This window comes from Pezoporus occidentalis, unplaced genomic scaffold, assembly GCF_034315485.1.
Source record: "Pezoporus occidentalis ecotype Australia unplaced genomic scaffold, CSIRO_AGI_Poc_V1 ctg226, whole genome shotgun sequence".
NCBI classification, from domain to species: Eukaryota; Metazoa; Chordata; class Aves; order Psittaciformes; family Psittacidae; genus Pezoporus; species Pezoporus occidentalis.
The window spans coordinates 432162-454396 of NW_026914138.1; the positions used below are offsets into that span (position 1 = coordinate 432162).

At 44.9% G+C, this 22235-nt stretch overlaps 1 protein-coding gene and 2 long non-coding RNA genes across 6 annotated transcripts in view; all 3 read left to right on the plus strand.

The window, feature by feature from the left end:
* SLC23A2 (solute carrier family 23 member 2) overlaps window positions 1-22235 on the plus strand; it is a 54106-nt gene that overhangs the window by 4225 nt on the left and 27646 nt on the right. The window contains exons 1-3 of one of the 4 annotated variants that reach the window (XM_062620969.1): window positions 10539-10767; window positions 19207-19491; window positions 21074-21172. In XM_062620969.1, the coding sequence (XP_062476953.1) occupies window positions 19360-19491; window positions 21074-21172 (231 nt within the window). In that variant the 5' untranslated portion in view covers window positions 10539-10767; window positions 19207-19359. Of the gene's footprint in view, window positions 1-10538; window positions 10768-16517; window positions 16651-19085; window positions 19105-19206; window positions 19492-21073; window positions 21173-22235 lie in introns of those variants that run through there. The other 3 variants (XM_062620967.1, XM_062620970.1, XM_062620968.1) reach the window with 3 other exon arrangements.
* On the plus strand, window positions 1311-6839 carry LOC134164802 (uncharacterized). Its single transcript, XR_009965268.1, has 2 exons — window positions 1311-5071; window positions 5265-6839. It is a non-coding gene; the product is annotated as an uncharacterized LOC134164802 (long non-coding RNA).
* On the plus strand, window positions 7676-9085 carry LOC134164803 (uncharacterized). The gene is made up of 2 exons (XR_009965269.1): window positions 7676-8726; window positions 8767-9085. It is a non-coding gene; the product is annotated as an uncharacterized LOC134164803 (long non-coding RNA).

Here is a 22235-nt window from a genome sequence, read left to right on the forward strand (position 1 = left end):
TCTTCAGTTTGATTTTCTTTTATATTAAAAAGAAAACTGCTTCAGGAGAGAATAAACTTTGCTCTGTTCTGGGGAAGGGGAATTTCCAGAGTTTCTTCTCACCAAGTTCAGGCAGCCAGAATGCTTTATTCCCCCAAACCTGTGTTGATAAGCATGTAATAAAATCGATGTGTATTGCTAAGTGTGTCCAAGGCCAGGTTAGACAGAGCCTTGGGTGGCATGGTTTAGTGTGAGGTGTCCCTGCCCATGGCAGGGGGATTGGAACTGGATGATCTTAAGGTCCTTTCCAACCCTAACCATTCTATGATTCTATGGGTGATGATGGTATAGCTGGGGTTTAGCTTGTGTATTGTGGAGCCTGATGGATCTTGCTCCTTTGAATGATGTTTTGCTTTTATTTGTGTCAGCAAAGTGCCTGAGAACACAAGCTCTGATCGTTGTGTTTTTAGGAGCAGATTAGTCGGGTTGTAAGAGCTGGAGGAGCTCTTACTAGCAGTGCAGTACCTGCGAGTATTCCTGAACTTGTAGGCTCTGTGTGGCATGAAAGCAGTAACCGAAGTTCATGTGCATTTAGATTGAACCAGCATTCCTTTGTCACCTCCTTTGTGCTAAAAGGGCCTGTTTTCATTCAGCACTCCTTTATGCTTCAGATTAAAACTGCTTCAAGTATGGGCTCAAATTAGTCGAAACGATGAGGGAGAGATTGACTCACTGTTATATTTTGGTTGGGCTGTTTTGCAATGCTGTGAGTCACCGAATGGCTCTCAAATGGCTCCATGTCCCCCAAATTTGTTGTCTGAATTTATATTTAATATTGCAATGCTTGTGTCATTCAGCTGAAGCATTCTTAGGCTGCTGGTGGACAGCAGTGCAGGAAAGGAAGTAAAAAGCCACTTGGAGGCGGGGGTTCTGCACTCACATTCCTGGGCATTAACCTCACCTGGGGATGCTTTGAGGAGTTTGGGCTCTAAATCTGAGGAATGGGGATTTCCTCTTGATTTTGCATGGCTGTGAAATGGCAGCCTCAGGCAACAAGGCCATTTTAGTGGTGTGCTGGCTGTTAGTAGCTTGTAAGATTGTAAAAGTTAGGAGAATAAAGTGCAGTTTGGAAGCTTTAATAGGAAGGTGCCTTAAACACTGCTTTCCTAAGTGTGCTGTTAGCTGTGTTTATATGATGAGGCAGTTAATGTGCTGTTAGTGAGTTTATCCCAGTGCTCTGGATGCTATTGTTGAGCTGGTGGTAGCAACTGGAAAGCAATGCTGGGACATTAAGCATATCTTTGCTTTTCTAGCACAGAAGTAGCTAGCTACCTAAAGAGTTTCTTTTTTTCCTGCCCTTGTTCCCTTTATCACTTACCTGTATCATCTTGTATTGAAGCTCGGTGTGCTCTTTTGTTGTGCCCTTAAAGAAAGCAGTGTGTATGTATTCTTATGAGTATTCATGGTCATGAAGAGTATCTCCTAGAGAAGGGCATGTGGCTCCACACCAGGAATTTCACTTCTTGTTGGGAAGCTTGGAATGGAAATAAAATGCTGGGCTGCAAAGTTATTTTGTGGGCTGAATAAAATGGAAGTGACCCAGCGCTAATAGCACTTAATGGACTGTGCTGTGATCAGGTTGGATGTTCCAAGGGGTCTTTGAATCCCTGTGACAGGAGATACAAGTCATAAATTCATCAATCTTGCCCTCTGTTTATGACTTGCTCTTTGTGTGGAGAATCCTGTATTCAGACCCTTACCAAAGAAAACCCATCCCTGGGCCTTCAGGTGGTGAAGCACCAATAGATCACAAGTTACAGCAGCTTTTCTTCTTCATATTTTATATAAAATGAGTTGTTTCTGAAAGCTGAGGAGATGTTCCTGGTATGGAAGCATTTACTTGGTCATATTTGAACCGGCTGGAGTTTGTGCTAAAAGCTTAAGGAGTATGATTTCCTGAGGAGCACTGCATTGTATAAAGGCCAAACCTAAGGCATTACTGGGATTCAGAGTGATGAGAAGGAAATGGGAGCTGCAGGGTCCTATTCTGCAGGATCAGACCCCAAGATATAACTGCAATATTCTCATGCTGTTCTGTGCCCTTTCATATATGGGAACAATAACAGTTATCAGCCCTTTGCTGATATTAGAACTGTGTATTTTGCATGGGTACCATGTAATTTTTTGTGCAGAATTTAGGAGGTTATGCTGTGCATAATACTTGTTATCAATATAATAACTTTTATTGTTATATACCCAAGTGTTGTGATTTTGTTGTAGTAAAATGGTATATCTATGTATTTCATCATAGGATGGTTGTAAGGGACTTAAAGCTCATCCAGCTCCAACCCCCTGCCACAGGTAGGGACACCTTCCACTAGAGGAGGTTGCTCCAAGCCCCTGTGTCCAACCTGGCCTTGAACACTGCCATGTTTTGTATTTGCTCTAGTCAGAAACTGGAAATTGAATGGGAACAGCTCAATTTGTGCTGTGTTCATTTCACAACAGAAAACATCAAATCTGGCTTGGTATAAATAATAATCTCTAGTACTGACTGCCCTTATGGCTTGAATTTTCCTGGACTGGAGGGTACATTCTGAAGTCTATAAACTGAGGTGGCTTTTACAAGGCTTTTGGATGAGCCCCTGTTTTCATTGTCCGTGTGCCTTGTTTGCAAAGAGCAGAAAAGGCAAAGGATAAAGCCTGAGCTCCTTCCGAGACAATACATGATCCTTCTGGTGAAAACAGAGCTCTAAAAAGGCCCTTGTGCAGACAGGGAAGAACTCCTGTAATCTTGAGCCCTGGGTACTTGTAAACATCCATTGCTAATGAGCCTTACTCTTCTCTGGAAGGGATCAAACACATTTAATGCTTTTCATGAAGATGCCTAATAAGGCACAGTTGAATGAAGCAAAGCTGTCAGTGGAGCCTTCTGTTAAGTTTCTTAGTATGAATGAGTCAAAACCCCAAGTGTTGTCTGAGCTCTCCTCCTTGGCTCTTTGGGTTTGGTAAAGATTCGTGGTCAGTATTAGCCTGATTTTTACTCTCAGTTAGGAGACCTGTTCTTGCTGTGTGAGCCCACTGAATTGTAGACACAGAAGAGTGCACAGAGTGTGTTAAGGCAACAGGAATTACACTCCTGTTGTTGTTCTGGGGGCTGTTGTGACAGAGGATGTTTTGTTGAATGGCAGGTAAGAGGTGTATTGTGGAGGCAGCACAGCATGTGGCTACCTTCAAAGGAGACTCAGTGTATGTTGGTCTTTCCTCCGCTTAATTATTCAAGTGGGTAATTTGGTTTGAGGGCAAAATGTGTGCCTAAATGATGTTATTCCAAATAGCAGCAGCAAAGAATTCCTGCATGTTAAGGGATGCCAATTAAGCAAGAATAATTGTGATTATTTTCTTTTAAAGTAGTGCCATGCAGCCATCTGCAAAAGAGCGCGAAGATGAGGGAGCCAGGAAGATACAATATTGAAACCCGAGTATATTGGTGAAAAAAAGGGTTGTGTTGCTGGCAGAAATCGCAAAGAAGTGTTGAGCTAAGTGTGGCCAAAATACTTTCTTGTAGAAGGTGTGTCTTGCTGGAAAGATAAAGCTTTTCTTCAATAAACTATGGTTGATTATTGAAAGTAATGTGAACTCTGTCAAAATATTATAGTTTCATAGAAGCATGGAATGGTTTGAGTTGAAAGGGACCTTAAAGCTCATCCAGCTCCAACCCGTGCTGCGGGCAGGGACCCCTTCCACTGGAGCAGCTTGCTCCAAGCCCCTGTGTCCAACCTGGCCTTGAGCACTGCCAGGGATGGGGCAGCCACAGCTTCTCTGGGCACCCTGTGCCAGCGCCTCAGCACCCTCACAGGGAAGAGCTTCTGCCTTATCTCCAACCTGAACTTCCCTTGTTTCAGTTTGAGCCTATCACCCCTTGTCCTGTCACTACACAATCCCTTGTGCTTTTCCTGAGCAGTCAGTTTGGTGTTAAGGGAACTGTTCCCATTCCTGTCCCTTCGGTTGGAGAAGAATTCACTGAGCCTCCTGGAACAGTTTTGTTGCTTGCAGGGATGTTTAATGCATTAACATATAATTTAATGCATTCTTAATTAACTGCTAATGTATGGGGGGAAATCTTCAAAGCTTTTGGACTGAATTACAACTTGCAACTCCGTGTGGTAACGTGTTATGTGACGTACAGGTTAGGTGTCAGCAGGGTTTCAACATGTCCTAGTCACCTCCTGGCTCTCCTCCTTGTCCCTGTGGAGTCAGAGGACTGGACCAGTGGCGTCACGTTAACTCCTGAAGCTATGAGTAAGATGTAGAATGCATGTTTATGAGGAAGCAGATCGTGATAGACGTGTGTGTGAACACTTTCACCTCAGCCTGCCTGCGAGTACAGGAAGTTCAGCAGCAAGTCTGGGTAAGCACAGACCTGTGTCTAGAAACACTTCCAGGCTCGTTGGGAAATGAGTAAGTTGGTAATTGGCTGGCCTAATGGGTGTCAGTCAAATGCAGGGCTGGGTACAGTTGTTTAGGATGTGGGCAGAGAGTAAGTAGTGCTGGTTTAACTTGAAAGTAGAGTAAGTAGGGTTGGTTTAACTTCAAACTCTTTAATGGCAATAATGACTTAATTTTTCCCCATGGCTATGGGAAACCAAACTCTTTAGTGACCAAAACTAATGGGACAAACCAGTTGGTCAACAGTTATCGGTAGTTATAATAGTGGTAATGTTGCTAGTATAATAATAACACCGACTATTGCTCATATAATTAATAATAGCACTTATTATTGCTCTGTGGCACCAACGGATGATCTGCTTGTGCCCTTCCTTTTGCCAGGTTCAGAAATCAATTCTCTTGCTGTTTTGGGGGTTGGCTCTAGGTAAGGACCGGAGGGCTCTAAAGCTCAGCTTGCTCCTTGCTGTTTGAGCCAATGTGCTCGGATTGTGCTCCGAGCAATCAGTGGTCTGAAGCCCAGAGATCCTTGGCCTGCAGAACTGAGGGTGCTGTGTACCAACAGCAGAGCTGCCCGCACCAGAGCACATGAAGAATCATGCTGCCTCTCCCCCTCAGCGCTTGGAAGCCTTGAAACGTTTCCTCTGTGAGTGGTAGCAACTTGCTGATTATTCCCAGGAAAGACTTACTGGAATAACCATGGAGGAGTGAAAGGTCATGGAGCAAGGGGGGGCACAACTCTCCCAACTGGATAATTAAAGAGAAAATTAAAACTGGGCTAAGTTGGAGGTTGACTCGTGGCCATGCTTTGAAGATTAAAAGGGCTTTTTTCCTTTCAGCTGAAGGAGGTTGGGGTTGGGAAGAGGAGTTGCGGCTGCAGGAGCGCTTGGGCAGTGCTCTGAAGCTGCATTTGCTGTTTGCTTCCTGAGTTGTGAACAAGCTACCAGGATCACTGAACAGGAGGGTGGGTATCTGCAGTTTCACCCCCCTTTTGAGAAGCATTTAGTCATGCAGCTAAAAGTTTCCAACCTGCTCCCTTGAGGGAGTGCAGGTGGTTTTTTAGGCATCTGAGCAAACGGCATTGAATGCAAGATGATACGAATGTGTTTTGTATAACCAAGTTTTGCCTTTAGAAAGTGAAATTAATGACAATTCAGCTGAAGGATGGAACTTTCCATGTTCTTTGCACAGCCTGTAGCAAGATCAGTCTGCTCTTCTTTTCTGTAGAGATTTAGCCTCTGCTTTTCAAGCTATTTGCAGTCACAGAAATGAGAGAGAAAACTAAAATAGGAACATGCTAACAGCAAGATAATGCCAAAATAATACCCAAAAAAGACAAAATAGCTACTTCAGCAGATAACACCAGCGGATGTTTCAAGTCTAGATTTAGCATATGAATTTGCATATCTGTTCCATAGCATTGAACAGGTCAGAGCTGTTGGGCTGACAGTGGGGTTTCGCTGTGGCTAGAGCCTGTGAGCGCATCTAGGATGTGCTGCTGTGCTCTGATGTTTGAGACGTGAGGGGATTGAAGTCCTAGATTGAAGTCTTAATTGTAGAGTTCCAGTTTACAGCTTATTAGATGTAGGGTTATTACATACTCAGGTTTATTAGGGTTGTTCCCTTGGCTGACTTATTGCATACTTGAGTTTGGATCATCATTTAAGCGCATGATCATAGAATCATAGACTGGTTTGGGTTGGAAAGGACTTTATAGATCATCTAGTTCCAACCTCCCCTCTAGATATGCCTAGAAATTGGGGGGCAGGGAACAATGATTTGAGCTTTAGGCTTTAATTACAGCATACCTGAAGCTCCAGGAATGATGTAGGTGTCTGAGGTGGTTTATGGACATGGTGGATACAATCACAGGCTACAAAACGCACGTTCTTCTGCCTTCATTTTTGAAGCCCTTTGATCTGTGCCTATGGAGTACGTGCCTGTGGCTTCACTACTCTTTTGTTGTTGCTTTTCCTTGGAAATGATTTCTTATTTCTTGCCTAGAAATCAGCCATAGGTATTTTTAAAGGCACTTCCATCTGGTAATTACTTCTTTACGTAGAAGAGCCATTGGTCTGCTTTGATGTACAGCTGAGAACCTAAATCTTTCTTCTAAAGCATTGTATTCTCTCCACTGGAAAAGTGCAGTACACTTGTGGACTGTCTCTAGGTATCCTTTCTGTGAGGATAGTGTGTTTTAAGGGGTTGAGTCACCTACAAGAGGTCTGTGCCTAGGACCGTGTGGCCCTCGTTGAATTAAATAGTAAGTCAAAGCAATTTCAGTAATTCTTTGTAATGCAGGATTAGGGAAGAGAACAGATATTTGTATGTTAAAGCTTATCTTCTGGTGAGTGCTTTTCCAAAGAATTTCTAATTCAATGAGTTAATAAATGTTCCTATAAAAGCAAATGTAATGGCCTAGTCTTTCTGCGGTTCTAAGTTGTGGGTGGAAGTGGATCTATTTATTCTGGTATGTGATGCTGTTTTATTTTTTGCTATATTCTGTGAAGTGTATTCTGGAAGATGTTCATGGGAGGCTGCTGGATAAATTGAGTCTTTTCACTGATGTAAAAGGTTACATACTTGATATGGGTTTGGTACAAAGAATACTTTAAATTAGGAGATAGCTACAAAAATCCCTGGCAGTGTTCAAGGCCAGGTTGGACACAGGGGCTTGGAGCAAGCTGCTCTAGTGGGAGGTGTCCCTGCCTATGGCAGGGGTTGGAACTGGATGAGCTTGAGCTTTTTTCCAGCCCAAACCATTCCATGGTTCTGTGAAATGGACAAATGAAGTTGGGACTCATTTAGCCACCATAAATGAAATGAGGCATCCCACACCTCACTCTCCCTATGGTACAGGATGTTCTTGCAAAGAAGATGGACAGCAGTGCTCTGAGGAGGTGCCTTTGCAACATCTGCATACTTGTGAGGCATCTGCTGTGCTGGAGCCAGCTGCTTTAAGATAAGTTGTGGAACAGAGAACCTCTTCTTAACAGTTTCTCAGTGACTGCATCAGACTTGTCTTTTTGCTGTGTTTCTTGTTATTACCTGCAATATGTGAAGGTTTGGAGCAGTGATTTCATTACAGGTGTTTGTGGTCACAGTATCACGTTTTGATCCTGTGAGAGACCCATTGAGTCCATCCCTACGCACTCAATGTTTTCAGGTCAGTGGAAATAGGTGACTTCAAGGAAGAATTTTATCCTGACTCTGAGTGCTTCCCAGCTAGGGAGGCGGCCTCAGAGTGAATATTCAAACTCAGGACATTGCTTCTATGATGTCACTTAGTTCATAGTGTGTGTCTGCCAGCAGGTATTTGTAATTTGACTAGTGCACTCTGAAGTTTTTGCTTCATCCTTAAACTGAGCACTCTGAGAAGAATGCCCAAAATTGTATTTTCTCATAATCATCAGAAGTGAACTCCTCCGAGGAGTAACATTTTCAAGTGAGAGAAATCCTCCCATCAGTTTGAATTCCTGATACTAAGCAGGTAATCAAAATGATGACTGGCTCTGTAGGATCATCGTGACACCGTTTCCTGCACTGAAGCAGAGCAAGATAAATTGTCTGCTGTGATTTCACTTCCATCAATAAATTGCAGCAATACACGGAGCTTTTCATCTGCTCACTCCTGTTTTTCACACCATTGCAGACTTTGAAGGTGCACTGTAAAATATGCCGCTGTCTTGAAGCAGTAGTCACAAGAGTTATGTCTTGAATTAACATTCATCTCAAGTAGGGCACTGATTAAGCACCTTTCACTGCAAGGAAATGGAACCAACCAACGTGTGATCAGATCAGACTGTCGATCACATAAGGTTTTAAGTGAAGGCATCCGGATGAGGGGGTGGTTTATTTGAACTGAATTATTGAGTGTAAATACTTAAGTAGTCAAAAATAAATCTTCTGAGTGATGAAATTCTCTGCTCACCAGTGATGAATGTTGGAGCAATTAGTTTTAATGGTAAGGTAAATAGGCAAGGCTTGTTTAATGGGATACTTAAGTTATCTTACTAGCTTTGAACTCAAGTATACTTTGAACTCTGATATTCAGGGCAAGCAGCATTTGAGTCCTGACGTGGTTTAATGCAGCTATATAAAACAAGTTCTGGACACTGGAATAAAAAGCAAATGGCTTATTTCTTCCAAAACCTTATGGATTTGTCTTGCCATGGATCTCTTTGTCCTGTAGTTCCTTGTGAGCACATCAAATGCCTCAAATCTACAATAATTTCCAGTATATTCCTCAACAATCTTGTAGATCAATAGTCAGTCTTTGGAGTTGTGGTACAGCAGTCAATGTTTTATGGTCTTAAAACTTAAGATAGTCTTAAAACTTAGTCTTTATAGTCTTAAAACTGAAGATCCAGTGATGCTTGCATTAAGGGTGTAAGTTTTCTCCATATTGAACTAAGCTGGTGTTTCTCTTTGTGAAAACATTTGGAATTCGGCAGTAAAGAGCAAAGGAAAGAATCTGCCAGCTGGAAAAGGAGCAAGCAGAGGAAGAAACTTTTCAACACCTCTTTGCGGTGGAGCTTTAATGCTGGCACATAACGTGGTTTTCTCTACACACACATTGCATAAAGTGATCAGTGGAGATAGTTGGCTTTCTTCCATGCATTCTTAAGGAGTGATGAATAAAGAGTATTGCACGTAATAAGTGTCAGCTTCCAATTAACTGGGCCCTATTCAGTGGTTGGTTCTTTGATGCAAGAACAAGCACATGCCCATTTCTGATGTGCTGGTGATCCGCAGCTTTCAGGTCTTGACAATGACGGAGAGCATTAAAACCTCTATGACAAACCCCAAACTTGTGTAAGCAGCCCCGCTGACCAGCGGGGGGAGCTAGATGGTGCCAGTGATGAGGCTTTGCTCCCAGATCGGGCTCAAAAGGTGTGTTTCAGGTAAAGTGAGCTGTGCTCTTGGCCAGCTCTCAGTCGAGTAGAACCTGGTGGTTGGGGGCTACTTCCTGGTGCCCTATTCTAATCATTACTTGCAAGTATCATAGAATCCCTGACTGGTTTGAGTTGGAGGAGACCTTAAGCTCATCCAGCTCCAACCCCTGCCATGGGCAGGGACCCCTTCCACTAGAGCAGCTTTCTTCAAGTCCCTGTGTCCAACCTGGCCTTGAGCACTGCCAGGGATGGGGCAGCCACAGCTTCTCTGGGCACCCTGTGCCAGTGCCTCAGCACCCTCACAGGGAAGAGCTCCTGCCTAAGAGCTCATCTCAGTCGCCCCTCTGGCAGGTTAAAGCCATTCCCCTTGGCCTGTCCCTACAGGCCCTTAGCCCAAGCTCCTCTCCAGGTTTCCTGCAGCCCCTTTAGGCACTGGAGCTGCTCTAAGGTCTCCCCTTATGAAGCCTTCTCTTCTCCAGGCTCAGTTGTGTAAGTGGGGGTGTCCCATTAATAGTGCAGTCGCACAGTGTATTTGGAGAGGTGATTATTTACCTTGTGGGACAAGGGGATCGTGTACAAACTTGATGGCAAACTTAAGGCAGGGGCTGTGATGTGACGAATGATAAAGCAATGCTTGGGAGTGTAGGACAGCCTTAAGCCAGTGCTGTTCTGCAAAGAGAGGGGTAACTCGGGGAAAGAAGATATACACGGATTCATTTCTGTTGTTTCAGTCCTCTCACTTCTACTCCTGTTTCCTTTTCCCTCTCACTTTGCTCTGCAGCCTCAACATCCCTGTTACACAGCATTTTCCATTAGGGAAATTGTGTGTTTTCAGTTCTCAGCGAGGTTGTGGATTGCTAAACCTTCTCTTACGGAACAGAGCTTTGAGGTCTGGGACCTCTTCAAAACTGCCTAATAGCTGCTAAAAATACTTCCACGCAAGTTGCACAACGGAGACTTATGGAAATGGGACCTGATGGAGAAAAATCCCCGTCCTGATTACAGCACTGGAGTCAGGCATGTAAATATTTATGCAACTTGAATTTGGGGGGGGGGGGCAGCTGGGTTTTCTGCCTGTAGCACTGCAGGTTGTGTAAAAGGCTTGGACCTCCTCCTCGGGATGATGTGTGCGCGCTCCGCTGGTAACGCAGGGACTGACTGTCCTTTCGCTTACTTGTTGTAACTGAGAGGCTGTAGTAACAGTTTCTGACCGTGTGGTGTCTTCCCGCAGTTGAGAGGTTGTGTAACGCTCAGAGATTGTGATTGGGCACAGGACAGTTATACAATGGAGTGAGCCCAACCAGCTTATAAAAATCCTCCTTCGCTATGTCTGCATCCTTTCAGGCTGCAGCTTGCAGCTCGCGTCTTGCTCTCAGCATAGGCTGCAAGGAAAGAGGTGGAGGAATTGCCTGGGACGGGCTCTAGAAGTCGGTGCAGGTTTCTGGAGGTAAGAGCTGCTTTCAGTTCAGTGTTAATGGGATGATTACCAAGATTCAACTGCTTTAGTGTGGGCATTATAAAGTAAAGAACCTTAAACTTGCCAAACTCAGGTCTGTAATAACGTTTCATTGTCTTAAAGGTTTGAGGACTTCTCATTGTAAAATGAGAGACTCAAAAGCATTTACCCTTTTTCCTAAAAGTTCCTAAACTTTGTTAGGAAACAGCTTCCCAAACTCTAACTTTCTTGAATTTTTAAAATGAGAGAATTATATCGAAGGTTTGTGTAGTAAAAAAGATCTAAAGAATGCTTGACCCCAGAAGTACAGCATCTTGGTTAGTCTTTGAAAGCTGCTTGAATTCCACATCTTTTATTCAGTTCTGTTAAATGGAAGTGAAATATTTAGTTCAAGCCAAGCCGAATAGGTCCAACTCAGTGTAGAGTTTTCAAGTGTGTAATCAGTTACTGGTTTTATATTGCTTACTGGACTAGAATCCTTCTCTTTCAGCAAGGAGTGAGTGTCTGTTTCAAAAGCCTTTGGAAAGGAGCTTCGTATTCAGAGTTGAAAAAGTTGGCACATTCCCCTGATTTGCTTAATAAATGGAATTTTTCCTAGATGAGTCTCTAACTTCACCTTTGTTTTAATGTGATTAAGGTCTTGGAAGGAAAAGAAAAAGTAGCTTTCATCAAAGTGCCAAGTAGAAGTACAAAGAAAGCTGAGAAAGGAAGCAGTGTGTGCTCAGGTTGCTTTTGGAATGCCGTGAAGGAGCTTAATGAACTGTGTATTAATATCCATAATGATGTGGAGGTAGCTGAATTCTGAGGTTATTAATGCTCCACAGGGGGACCAAGAGGACTGTATACTATTATAAGTCAGATGACTGTGTGCCATAAACAGTGAGAGAGGTATATGGTGCTGCAGGTAAGACTATAAAGTAGTGATGTGTTTGATAAAGAACAGTGATCCACTATTTCATCTTTATTTACTGTGAGCATCATTGCTACCTAGAGAGCACTGCAGGTGTCATTTGATATCAGTCACTTCGTGTCAAGCTGTGAAAGCGTTATCTCCTACATCTTGCTTCTGTGAAACGTTATCTTATGCCTTCTGTATAGTTCCTCCTTGGTCCTTCCTTAGGACTCTGTTAACACAGACCATCAAGCACGCTGGGGGGGATCTCATGCGAAGGGTAGTGCATGTGCTGCACAGAAATTGGGTGAAACTTGCCCATTGGAGCAATAAAATGAGAGGAACAGGGTGAAAGATGAGTGAGGACCAGCCTGACCAATGTTTTTGGCCAAAATCGCCTTCAGCTGGAGCTGTACTTACTGGAAATACTCATATTTCAGATATTTGTGTTTCGAATCACAGCCTAAATACGCTCTGATTAAATAACTTGAGGAGTTTGAAAGCTGTGAGATGCTTTGTTAAACGTCTCGGTTGGATTTAAGTCTCTCCTCAACAAGCTCATTCACACAAGGAAGTTAATGAGATTTAGCTAATGTGCTTTAAATCAACAGAAGGTTGGAGCTGGGCATAACTTTCCTGGGTGTCTTTGTGCAGACATGCCCTAATAACGTTGGTCAGTTGTTAAGACATTCTATATTGGATGGCAGTCAAAATACCAACTACTTAAAAATTCATTAGTGCCTGCAAAGAAAGAAACCGTTTGTGCTTTGAAGACCTACTTTGAAGTGAGGGGAGAAACTAAGGACCGAAACTTCTTAAAGTGCCCATAAGCTCTTGTGCTTTAGAACCTAAATGTGAGGTGGCTTGAGCAGGTTTAGCAGTACTTCATTTCTACAGCAGGTAAAGGGCGGTGATGTCTGTCTGTGTAGTGTTGTGTTAGGAATTTGAAGCGTAATTCTCTGCTTTAAGTGAGGATGTAGTTGGGTTTGAGTGAAGTGGGGAGGAGGGAAATAGAATCCTAGAATGGTTTGGGTTGGAAAGGACCTTAAGATCATCCACTTCCAACCCCCTGCATTTCAGTGCAGTTTCATTTCATGGCTGCAAGAGACACCTGGTAAAGACAAGGCACGGGTATTTTTCGGACCAGAGAGGCTCAGTTTCCAAATAGCCTGAGGAAAAGCTCTATTACGACTAAAGGGGAAGATGGTTTCTACACGTAGCAACAGAAGATTCTGCACGGGTGCTGTGCAGTGTTTTGCACGTCTCTAAGATGATGGAAACCCCCTTGGAAGGTTCAGAAGATGCCCTTTGGGCACACGTATGTATCTGGGCAGTGTGGAGCTGAGGACCTTATGGGCACTGTATCCAGGTACCCGTCTGGAGATGTAAGAACTCGTGAAGAATTGAACTTGTGGTTATAGACAGCACTTTGGTTGCATCATGTTAAGTACTTGTTGGCTCGCTCATGAGGTGCTTGTTGAATGCTTAGAAATGGGGAGGACCTTTTTGCTTTGTAGGAAAACATCAAGCAACTTTCTGGAGAGCTTTGAGTAGTGAAGTTGCTACTGTTTTGATTGCTTGAGATTTGGTCATTATTAGTGTAAATCCCCATGATAACATATTACTTGCTTTTGAACAACTTCTCAGAAATACATTTTTCAAGCTTCTTGTATTTTAGATCTAAGGCAGAAGCTCTTCCCTGTGAGGGTGCTGAGGCGCTGGCACAGGGTGCCCAGAGAAGCTGTGGCTGCCCCATCCCTGGCAGTGTTCAAGGCCAGGTTGGACACAGGGGCTTGGAGCAAGCTGCTCTAGTGGAAGGTGTCCCTGCCCGTGGCAGGGGTTGGAGCTGGATGAGCTTTAAGGTCCCTTCCAACCCAAACCTTTCTATGATTCTATGTCCCTAGTGCTGTAGGAGCAGTATTAGCTGCTTGGCTTAAAGGCACTTTTTAAACACTAAACAAAGTAAATGGGGTGCATTTGTTTCTGCCTTAAATTCTTCATAGCTGTCCAGTGCTACAGGAACTGAGCATTTACCTTTAGTCGCAGTCTGCAATGCACTGGTTCCAGAAAGAGCTCTGCAGTGCTCACAGTATTGGGTGCTGAGCAGATAAGAGTGGGTTTTAAAACTGGCTTTATCTTCTGCTCAGATTGCTATGCTGTAATGATAAAACACCCTGATGTGCAGGGGGTCCAGGGGGTCTTTTCCACGTCTCTCACCAAAACCACAATCTTGGAGGTAGAGGATGCCTTGATTTGTGTTTAAACACATCACGTGCCTGGGTTTGAGATACCAAACACTTGAAACTGCTCCTGGAGGTGAGGGAACTCCAGATGTGCTGCTGCAGGGGAGGCTCTTCACCTCAAATGTTTTGAGCTTATTTAAGGTGCAGGTGAAGCTGACCTTGGCTGGTGCTGGGTTGGACAGCTTCTGGTTGAGCATCACCTCTGCTCGAAGGAGAAAGTCATCGTTACTCACACAAGCCTGGCAGCTCATTCCAGACAATACACTGCAGGTTGTAATTAAGCTGTCACCTTAACTTGGTTCTAATCTCCTCACTGTATGCAGCTGAGCTCTCTTGGCTCTTCAGCCATCTGTAAAAGCCAAAAAGGTCCCGGGTTGGATCTGACATGGTTCCTTCCTTGGGGCAGTGAGACATGTGCTGACCAGGTGCTGTACCTCTGTTAGTGCTCCTGGGAGCTCTTCCATCCCTGTGCTCTAAAGAATGTTCTGTTTCCATTGCCAGCTCCTTTTAGAACCACGCCTGTAGTGCTTCCTTTATGAATATTTCCCTTGCACAGCAGTATAGGGCCACCAAATGTAGGTCAGTTCCTGATTTTCCACAGTTGAGGTGGAGAGGAACGCAGCTACTGATGTAATTCTGTTGATACTTCTACTATGCTAAGAGACAGGAGGGAATACACCTACCTTTCAGACTAGCTAGGGTTCTCCTTTGTAGGGGGTCTACAAGAAACCTGGAGAGGGGCTTTGGACAAGGGTCTGTAGGGACAGGCCGAGGGGAATGGCTTTAACCTGCCCGAGGGGAGACTGAGCTGAGCTCTTAGGCAGAAGCTCTTCCCTGTGAGGGTGATGGGACACTGAGATGGGTTGAACAGAGAAGCTGTGGCTGCCCCATCCCTGGCAGTGTTCAAGGCCAGGTTGGATACAGGGGCTTGGAGCAAGTTGCTCTAGTGGAAGGTGTCCCTGCCCGTGGCAGAACACCTTTAGATCTGCTTATTACAAATGTGGGTCCATGAGCTTTATAGCATTGACAGCGCAGCCTCAGCATGCTCATTGCTTGCCAGGTCTGGTGCTGCCAGTCTGATGACACCTAAGAAATTGTGTGCTCTTCTAATGGATGTTAACCCCCCCCAAACAAACAGAAAGGCCCCAGCATGCTTTTTCCCCAGGCATGTTGTCTGGAGGTCACAGTGGTTTTGTTTTCCCCAACCTTTGCGTTGCCAAGCACAGAATTCAAGCGTTAAAGGCCCTCAACCATAGCATTGTAGAGGGGATGCCATTACAGGAAAACTGACTCTTATTGGGTTTTAATATGCCTTTTGTAGTTGTTACTGGGTGTTCTCAGGCTCATATGAAAAAAGCAGGGAACGTTTGCAGTGTGGTTCAGCCAAAATCTATATCAAGTGATGCTGCTTTTAAAGAAAACAACGCATCCAAGGGAGAAGATGTGCATATTACAGTTGCCTTCAATGGGGTTCATGGTCCATGTTTCCTTCCCATGTTAATAAGCTCTTTATTTTATGTCCTGCCCAAGTTAACTCTTCTATCTAGTAAGAGGTGAGTTTTCCAAGTATCTTTTAGACTGATTTGTATGCACTTTGGTACCTTGTGAAACAGAAGCTTTTCATACAGCCTGTCTTGGTATATGGGCAGGTTTCTCTAGATGAAAACCTTTGTTCTGTACTCCAGGGTACACAACAGGTTTTTGTTTGTGGTAGAGGTTCTAGAGCGATGACTTGAAGGCAGAAACTACAGCAAGAAAAAGAAAGGTACATTTAATCAGTTTTGCATTGTACATCTCCATCTGTGATGGTTCCTATCCCTTTTTCTTGCAGTGAACTTTGAAATGCATGGGAGCTTGTTTAAACAAAGTTGGCAAAAGAGGGAATGGGGTGTTAGGAGTCAGGAAAAGGCAAAGTGTGAGAAGCACCATGTTGTCAAACCAGGCAGTGCAGTGCTTTGTGTCCTGTCCTGATGGTACCAGATCTCTGTGCGTGAAGTAAAGGCAAAGGTGTCGAGGTGCAAAGCTTTCCCTGGCTAGAAGGGCTTTCCTCTGGTGAACTTGCGCCTGGACTATCCCCTGCAGTAGGCTGCTTGTCTCGATGCTCGTCTTATCTAAGCCCTTGTAAACCCATGTCAGCGTTTGGCCTTCCTGGGTTAATCATGTATGAGCAGCAAAGATAATTTGGGCTAGAAAGAGATGGATGTTAATCAGTGTCTTGGTGGAAATTTCACTTGTAGCCTTTCTGTTTGATCCAGGGCGGCTGGTAATCCATTGTGCTGGGTGCACCTAGCTGATGCTGGATGAGGTTTATCTCTGTTTTCCATTACTTTATAGCTTTTGATCAGTTGGATTTGTTAGGGAAGGCAATAAAATGTCAGTCACCTCATGTAGCTATGCTTGGTGGGTAAGAGGTTTGATAAAGAGGCATGATACCTTTCAGATAACCTGATCTGCTGCTGCCTAACCATTTCTGGTTCAGTTTGATTGCAGCATAAAAGTCTGCTGAAAATCTCATTAGCATCTGTTCCATTCATGCAAGAAAAGTTTGGAAGGTTGTTCTCCTTGTTTTCCCTGAATCCCTTCCCCTGACACATGTTTGTTGTTAGTGTGCAGGTGCATGTGTGGACACAAAACACCTCCCCTCTTTCTAGGAAAAGAGCTGATGAGGCTGGTTTTACCGGTTAATTTGAAGTTGCTTCTTCATCACCATCCGGGAGCCCTCATCCAAACACTGTCATTGTAGGTGTTGTGTTTCAGCACTCAGGAATTAATCCAAAGCACAGCTTACGTGCGTCCTCTCCTGCCGTACTTCTCAAGACCAATTCCTAAGGAAGGATCCCATCTTCTTTGAGAAGATAGCAGTCTTAGTGTTGTGCAATGCAAAGCGAAATAGGATTATGTGGTCTTTTCTTTTGCATCAGTGGAGATGTTAGTTAATGCTAACTAAGAAGCTTATCATGCCAGAAAACCTTAAACCAGCTCTCCTTGATGGCAGGTTTCCTGCTGGTGTAACTCTCTCAGTGGTGTTGCATTGGCATGGCTGCATTCGTTGGGGAGGTTTTCCTTTCCAATGCGAGATGATAAAGCTGCCAGACCAAACCACGCCTGTCTCCATCACTGATTTTCTTGGAGAATAAAACCTGTCTCTGTTGACAGAAGAAGGCAATTGCTTTTCTTTTCTGTTTTTTCATGTGTGCTTCAACAAAAGCCTTCACCCTTTACAACAGAAGCAAACAAACCCCCTCCAAAATCCCCACCCCAGGCAGCCCTCCTGCCCCCAGACCTTGACCTGGTACCTGCCTCTCGCCTCTAACCTGCTCATATCACTCCCAGGCCTGCCCAGGCAGCCTGGAGAGGAAGGTTCCTATAGGGATTTGAGGTGGAAGCAGACAAACTAATTGAACATTGCTCTTCATGTCTGGAGATTGGCTCTTCTGATGAGAAGTCGATGGTTACTGGAGAAATGGGGACACCTTTTTCTTTCAGGTGATCACTCAAAGGGGTTTGCTCCTTCAGTCTTAAGTGAAAAATAACTAATTATGCTCTTAATATTTAGGAAACAAGGCTTAATGAAACCCTTATTTGAAGGCAGTACTTTGCATTCCATTTGGGTTTAGTTAGGGGTGCTCAAGGGTATCTCAGTGCCCAAGTGCTGTTTCTTAGGTCCGGCTGTTTTCTCTCTTGAAAAGTGAGATTGCTTTGAAAGATGAATCTCTCTTTAACCTCAAAGAACCAGAATTTTCTAGCAAATGGGCAACTAACAGCTATGAAGAGGTTCTGAAACATCAGTACTTGGTAATTTCTCACGCAGTCCCCTGGCTGAAGTGTCTTTGTCTGGTTTCATTTCATTGCCATTCCAGTTGATATCCAAACTGCTGGCGTGTTCCTGAGCAGCGTTTTGGAAGAGAAACTTAAGAAAGAAACCAAACCCCACTTTTGGGGGTTTTTGATACCTACATAACTGTGTTTTTTGAATGTCCCTTAGTGGCGTTTCCACCTCTAGCAATTATAGAATCACAGAATGATTTGGATTAGAAGGGATCTTAAGATCGTCCAGCTCCTGCCACGGGCAGGGACACCTTCCACTAGAGCAGCTTGCTCCAAGCCCCTGTGTCCAACCTGGCCTTGAGCACTGCCAGGGATGGGGCAGCCACAGCTTCTCTGGGCACCCTGTGCCAGCGCCTCAGCACCCTCACAGGGAAGAGCTTCTGCCTAAGAGCTCATCTCAGTCTCCCCTCGGGCAGGTTAAAGCCATTCCCCTTGGCCTGTCCCTGCAGGCCCTGATGAAGAGTTTAAAATATCATTAACTTGCTATGAGTTAGAAAAGGCCATTCTTGGGGTTCTGTTGTGTACTTTCCTCTGTACCAGAACTTGTTTCACCTCAGCCATCTGCACTGCTCTTTCTTCTTTGAAGCCCAGGAGCCACAGGCTGCAAACTGGGTTTGCTGCAAGCTTTTCTGTGCTGCCCTGTGGGAAATGGAGGTTCAAATCCTTTCATTCATGCTTCTTAGTGCTGGAAATGCCTAAAGTGTAGGTGACCTTGGACTGGCAGGTGCATGTTAAGGAGGAGATGTGGGGACTGTGCTGTAATGACCCCCTTGGGAAAAGCAAAGAACCAATAAACTGTATGATCTCCCCTGTTCCTGTGCCAAAACAGAAGTGCTACTAATTACATAGTACTAAATACACAGTTTTATCCTGAAGCAGTTGCTTCAGCATCACCAGGCAGATGACTTTGAACATCCCTCATGCAACTGCGCTAAGTTCAGGTGAGAGTGTTCCTGTCTGAAATACTGCACTCAGCTGTGCTTCACTGTCCATTTACTCTAAGCTTCCTGGAAGCTTTTGACTTCAAAAGGGGTTGTTTGAAAAGGAAGGATTTAGTTACACAGAGGTGAACTTGTGAGCAAGTCTACACATTTACACTCTTTGACAGCACAAGTAATGTTTTCAATGGATGTTCGATAGCAAACTGTCCTCTGTTGCTGCATAGCTGGGGTACAGGAGTACTTTCTTCCCAAAAATGCCATGGAAATGACTATGGTATTAAAACAAGATCAAGGCTTCAACATAATTGAGGACCACAAGAGAAGACTGAGAGACTAATCAGCACATTCCCATCCTGAAAGAACCTTAAAATACTTTAAATGCTCATCTGTTAATGATCAAATCAAAAAGGAATGATAAGAGTTAGTGAGTCATGAGCGTGAAAGGGTACCAGGGCTGCAGGGCACAAGTCTTTGTACATATATCTTGGGTAATGAAGAAAAAATGAATTTCTGTCTTCAATTCTAGGTGCCATTGATGCTAATGATACTTAAAAAAGCAGCCCCGATGCCCCAGCTGGATTACTGAGCACTTCAGAGATACCTGGACGTGCTGCTGTGGAAATAAGGAATTGTCCTTAGTCCTTGGCCTCTCAGCCCAGAGCATCCCCTTGGGGACTGTATGCAAGTCCTTGACGTTCTGGAAACGATGGGGATTGGTAAGAATACCACTTCAAAATCGGTGGAGGCAGGAGGCTCGACGGAAGGCAAATATGAGGATGAAACTAAACATCCCACCTTTTTCACCCTGCCTGTAAGTAACACATCCAGGTACTGTATGGTCAAGCTCAGTGCGAACAGGTTAATGCTTTGCTCTAATCGTGTTGTGCAGTGTTCATTTCCACATGTAGTTACTGAAACCTCCTTTGCCACTTGTTGTTTAGATATAAACATGGCCAATTATGGTGTCTGTGGTTATTTCATATGTGGGCTCTAAAGCAGTGCTGGTCACAGGACATGCAACACCCCAGGCAGCTCCTCATGAAAACAGTTAGAATTGTGGCATGGTTTGGTTTGGAAAGGACTTTAAAGCTCATCCAGTTCCAACCTCCTGCCACGGGCAGGGACACCTTCCACTTGAGCAGCTTGCTCCAAGCCCCTGCGTCCAACCTGGCCTTGAACACCCCATGTCCAAAGTCTCTCTCCGGGTTTCCTGCAGCCCCTGTAGGTACTGGAGCTGCTCTCAGGTCTCCCTTTAAGGAGCCTTCTCTTCTCCAGGCTGCCCCAGCCCAGCTCTCTCAGCCTGGCTCCAGAGCAGAGCTGCTCCAGCCCTCGCAGCATCTCCATGGCCTCCTCTGGCCTCGCTCCAACAGCTCCACGTCCCTCTTGTGCTGCTGCCCCAGAGCTGAATCAGGACTGCAGGGGGGTCTCCCCTTCACACAGCAGAGGGGCAGGATCCCCTCCCTGAGCTGCTGCTCACACTCTGGGGGTGCAGCCCTGCACATGGGGGGGTTCTGGGCTCAAGTATGCAAAAACCCCAGCCTGTGTTTGTGCTGGGGATTGCCCTGACCCTGTGGCAGGACTTTGCACTTGGTCTTGGTTGAACTTTATAACATTTCCATGGTCCCACCTCTCCAGCCTGTCCAGGTCCTTCTGGATCTCATCCCTTCCCTCCAGTGTGTCACCCAGACCACACAGCTCAGTGTCATTGGCAAACTTGCTGAGAGTGCTCAATTGCATGTCCATGTCACTCACAAAGATATTAAATGGCTCCAGTCCCAACTCCAGCCCCTGAGGAACACCACTCACCACTGATATCCACTTTGACATTGAGCCATTGACTGCAGCTCTTTGAGTGTGACCATCCAGCCAGTTCCTTATCCGCCAAGTGGTGCATCCATCAAGTCCATGTCTCTTCAGTTTAGAGACAAGGATATTGTGAAGGACAGTGTCATCAAATTTCCTTGCAGAAATCCAGGTAGATGGCATCAGTTGCTCCTCCCTCATCCACCAATGCTGTAGCCCTGTCCCACTGTTGACTGTCCTACTGCAGAAGGCACCAGCCCCTGGTTATGTCCTGATTTGTTTGGCTAAGAGGAGGAGGCAACAAGGAAACGTTTGTTGTCTTTTTTCTTATTCAGGCTTTCTGTTACATCGTTCTGTTGTGCACATCTGCCTCTTAAGAACTCTTCCCATCAGTCTCCTGATGGTTTCTTCCCACCCTCAGTGGACACTGTCCAGGCTTTGAGGATGCCTGTCTATAACATGTCTAGGAATATAAATGATTGCTTGCCATGCTTGTAATGGTTTGTGAGAAGAAGTCAAGTACCAGGATCCCAAACAGAATGTTCATTTGAAGACCTTGTGTTTCTTTTCCCTCTTGTTTTATTTCTAAGGTTGTCATAAATGGTGGAGCAACATCCAGCGGTGACCAGGATACAGAAGACACCGAGCTGATGGCCATCTATACCACAGAAAATGGCATAGCAGAGAAGGTACGTAGTGCTTTCCTTCTAGGTGAGAACTCATTCTTGCTTTCTCAGTTCTCATATTGGTCCACACTGGTTTTACTGGGCTGAGAGATTTCCTTTCTCCTGTCAGCCATGCTGACTTGCAGATTCAGATCAGGCCTGGGGGAGTTGTGTCCTTGTGACTCTCCCGGTCACACATTTTGGTTGCAGAACACAGGGAGTGACTCAGCAGATGTTAGAACCACTTTGACCTGGCACCAAAATCTGTAATAGGCAGTTTTCTGATTTCATTTCCATTGGCCTTTTGCATGATTTCCGTGGTAAGGTCATTCTGTGCTGTTCTTCAGGCTTCTGCATTTAGTCAAGGAAACTGGCAATATTGAGCACTTTCAAAAGCAGAAACTTTCTCATTCTCTTTCCTCCAAGCTCCAACCTCATAAACTTAATTTTTCTAGTCCTCTTTCCAAGTAGGGGGCTGCTTATTATCATAGAGAGGCAGCTTTATGAATGGATTTCAGGTCATTCCTAAAAACCCTGGAACATTTTTGCTTAGGATATCGATGATTGTACCTTAGATCATTCAGGATCAACAACCCAGTTGAGGCCTCAAAAGAAACTGGGGTTGTTTAGTCTGGAGAAGGCTCAAGGGGGACCATAACCCTCTCTACAGCTGCCTGACAGCAGGACGTAGTGAGGTGGGTCAGGCTCTGCTCCCATGGAACAAGGGATGGGACAAGAGAAAATGGCCTCAAGCTGCACCAGGGCAGGTTTAGATGGAGCTGAGGAACAATTCCTTGCCCAGAGGGTGCTCAGGCATTGGAACAGGCTGCCCAGGGCAGGGCTGCAGTCTGTCCCTGCAAGTGCTCACACACCGTGGAGACGAGGCCTCAGTGCCATGGGTCAGTGGTGGCCTTGGCAGTGCTGGGAATGGCTGGACTGGATGAGCTTAAAGCTCTTTTCCAACGTGGCTGATTCCATGATTCAGTGCGGTTGTGATGTTTCCAGGTTTTTTCTCAATTCCATCATTCCCCAGGCCTGTTCAGTAACATCCTTCCAAGTAGCTATGGTGTGAATCTGCGCTGCTGTT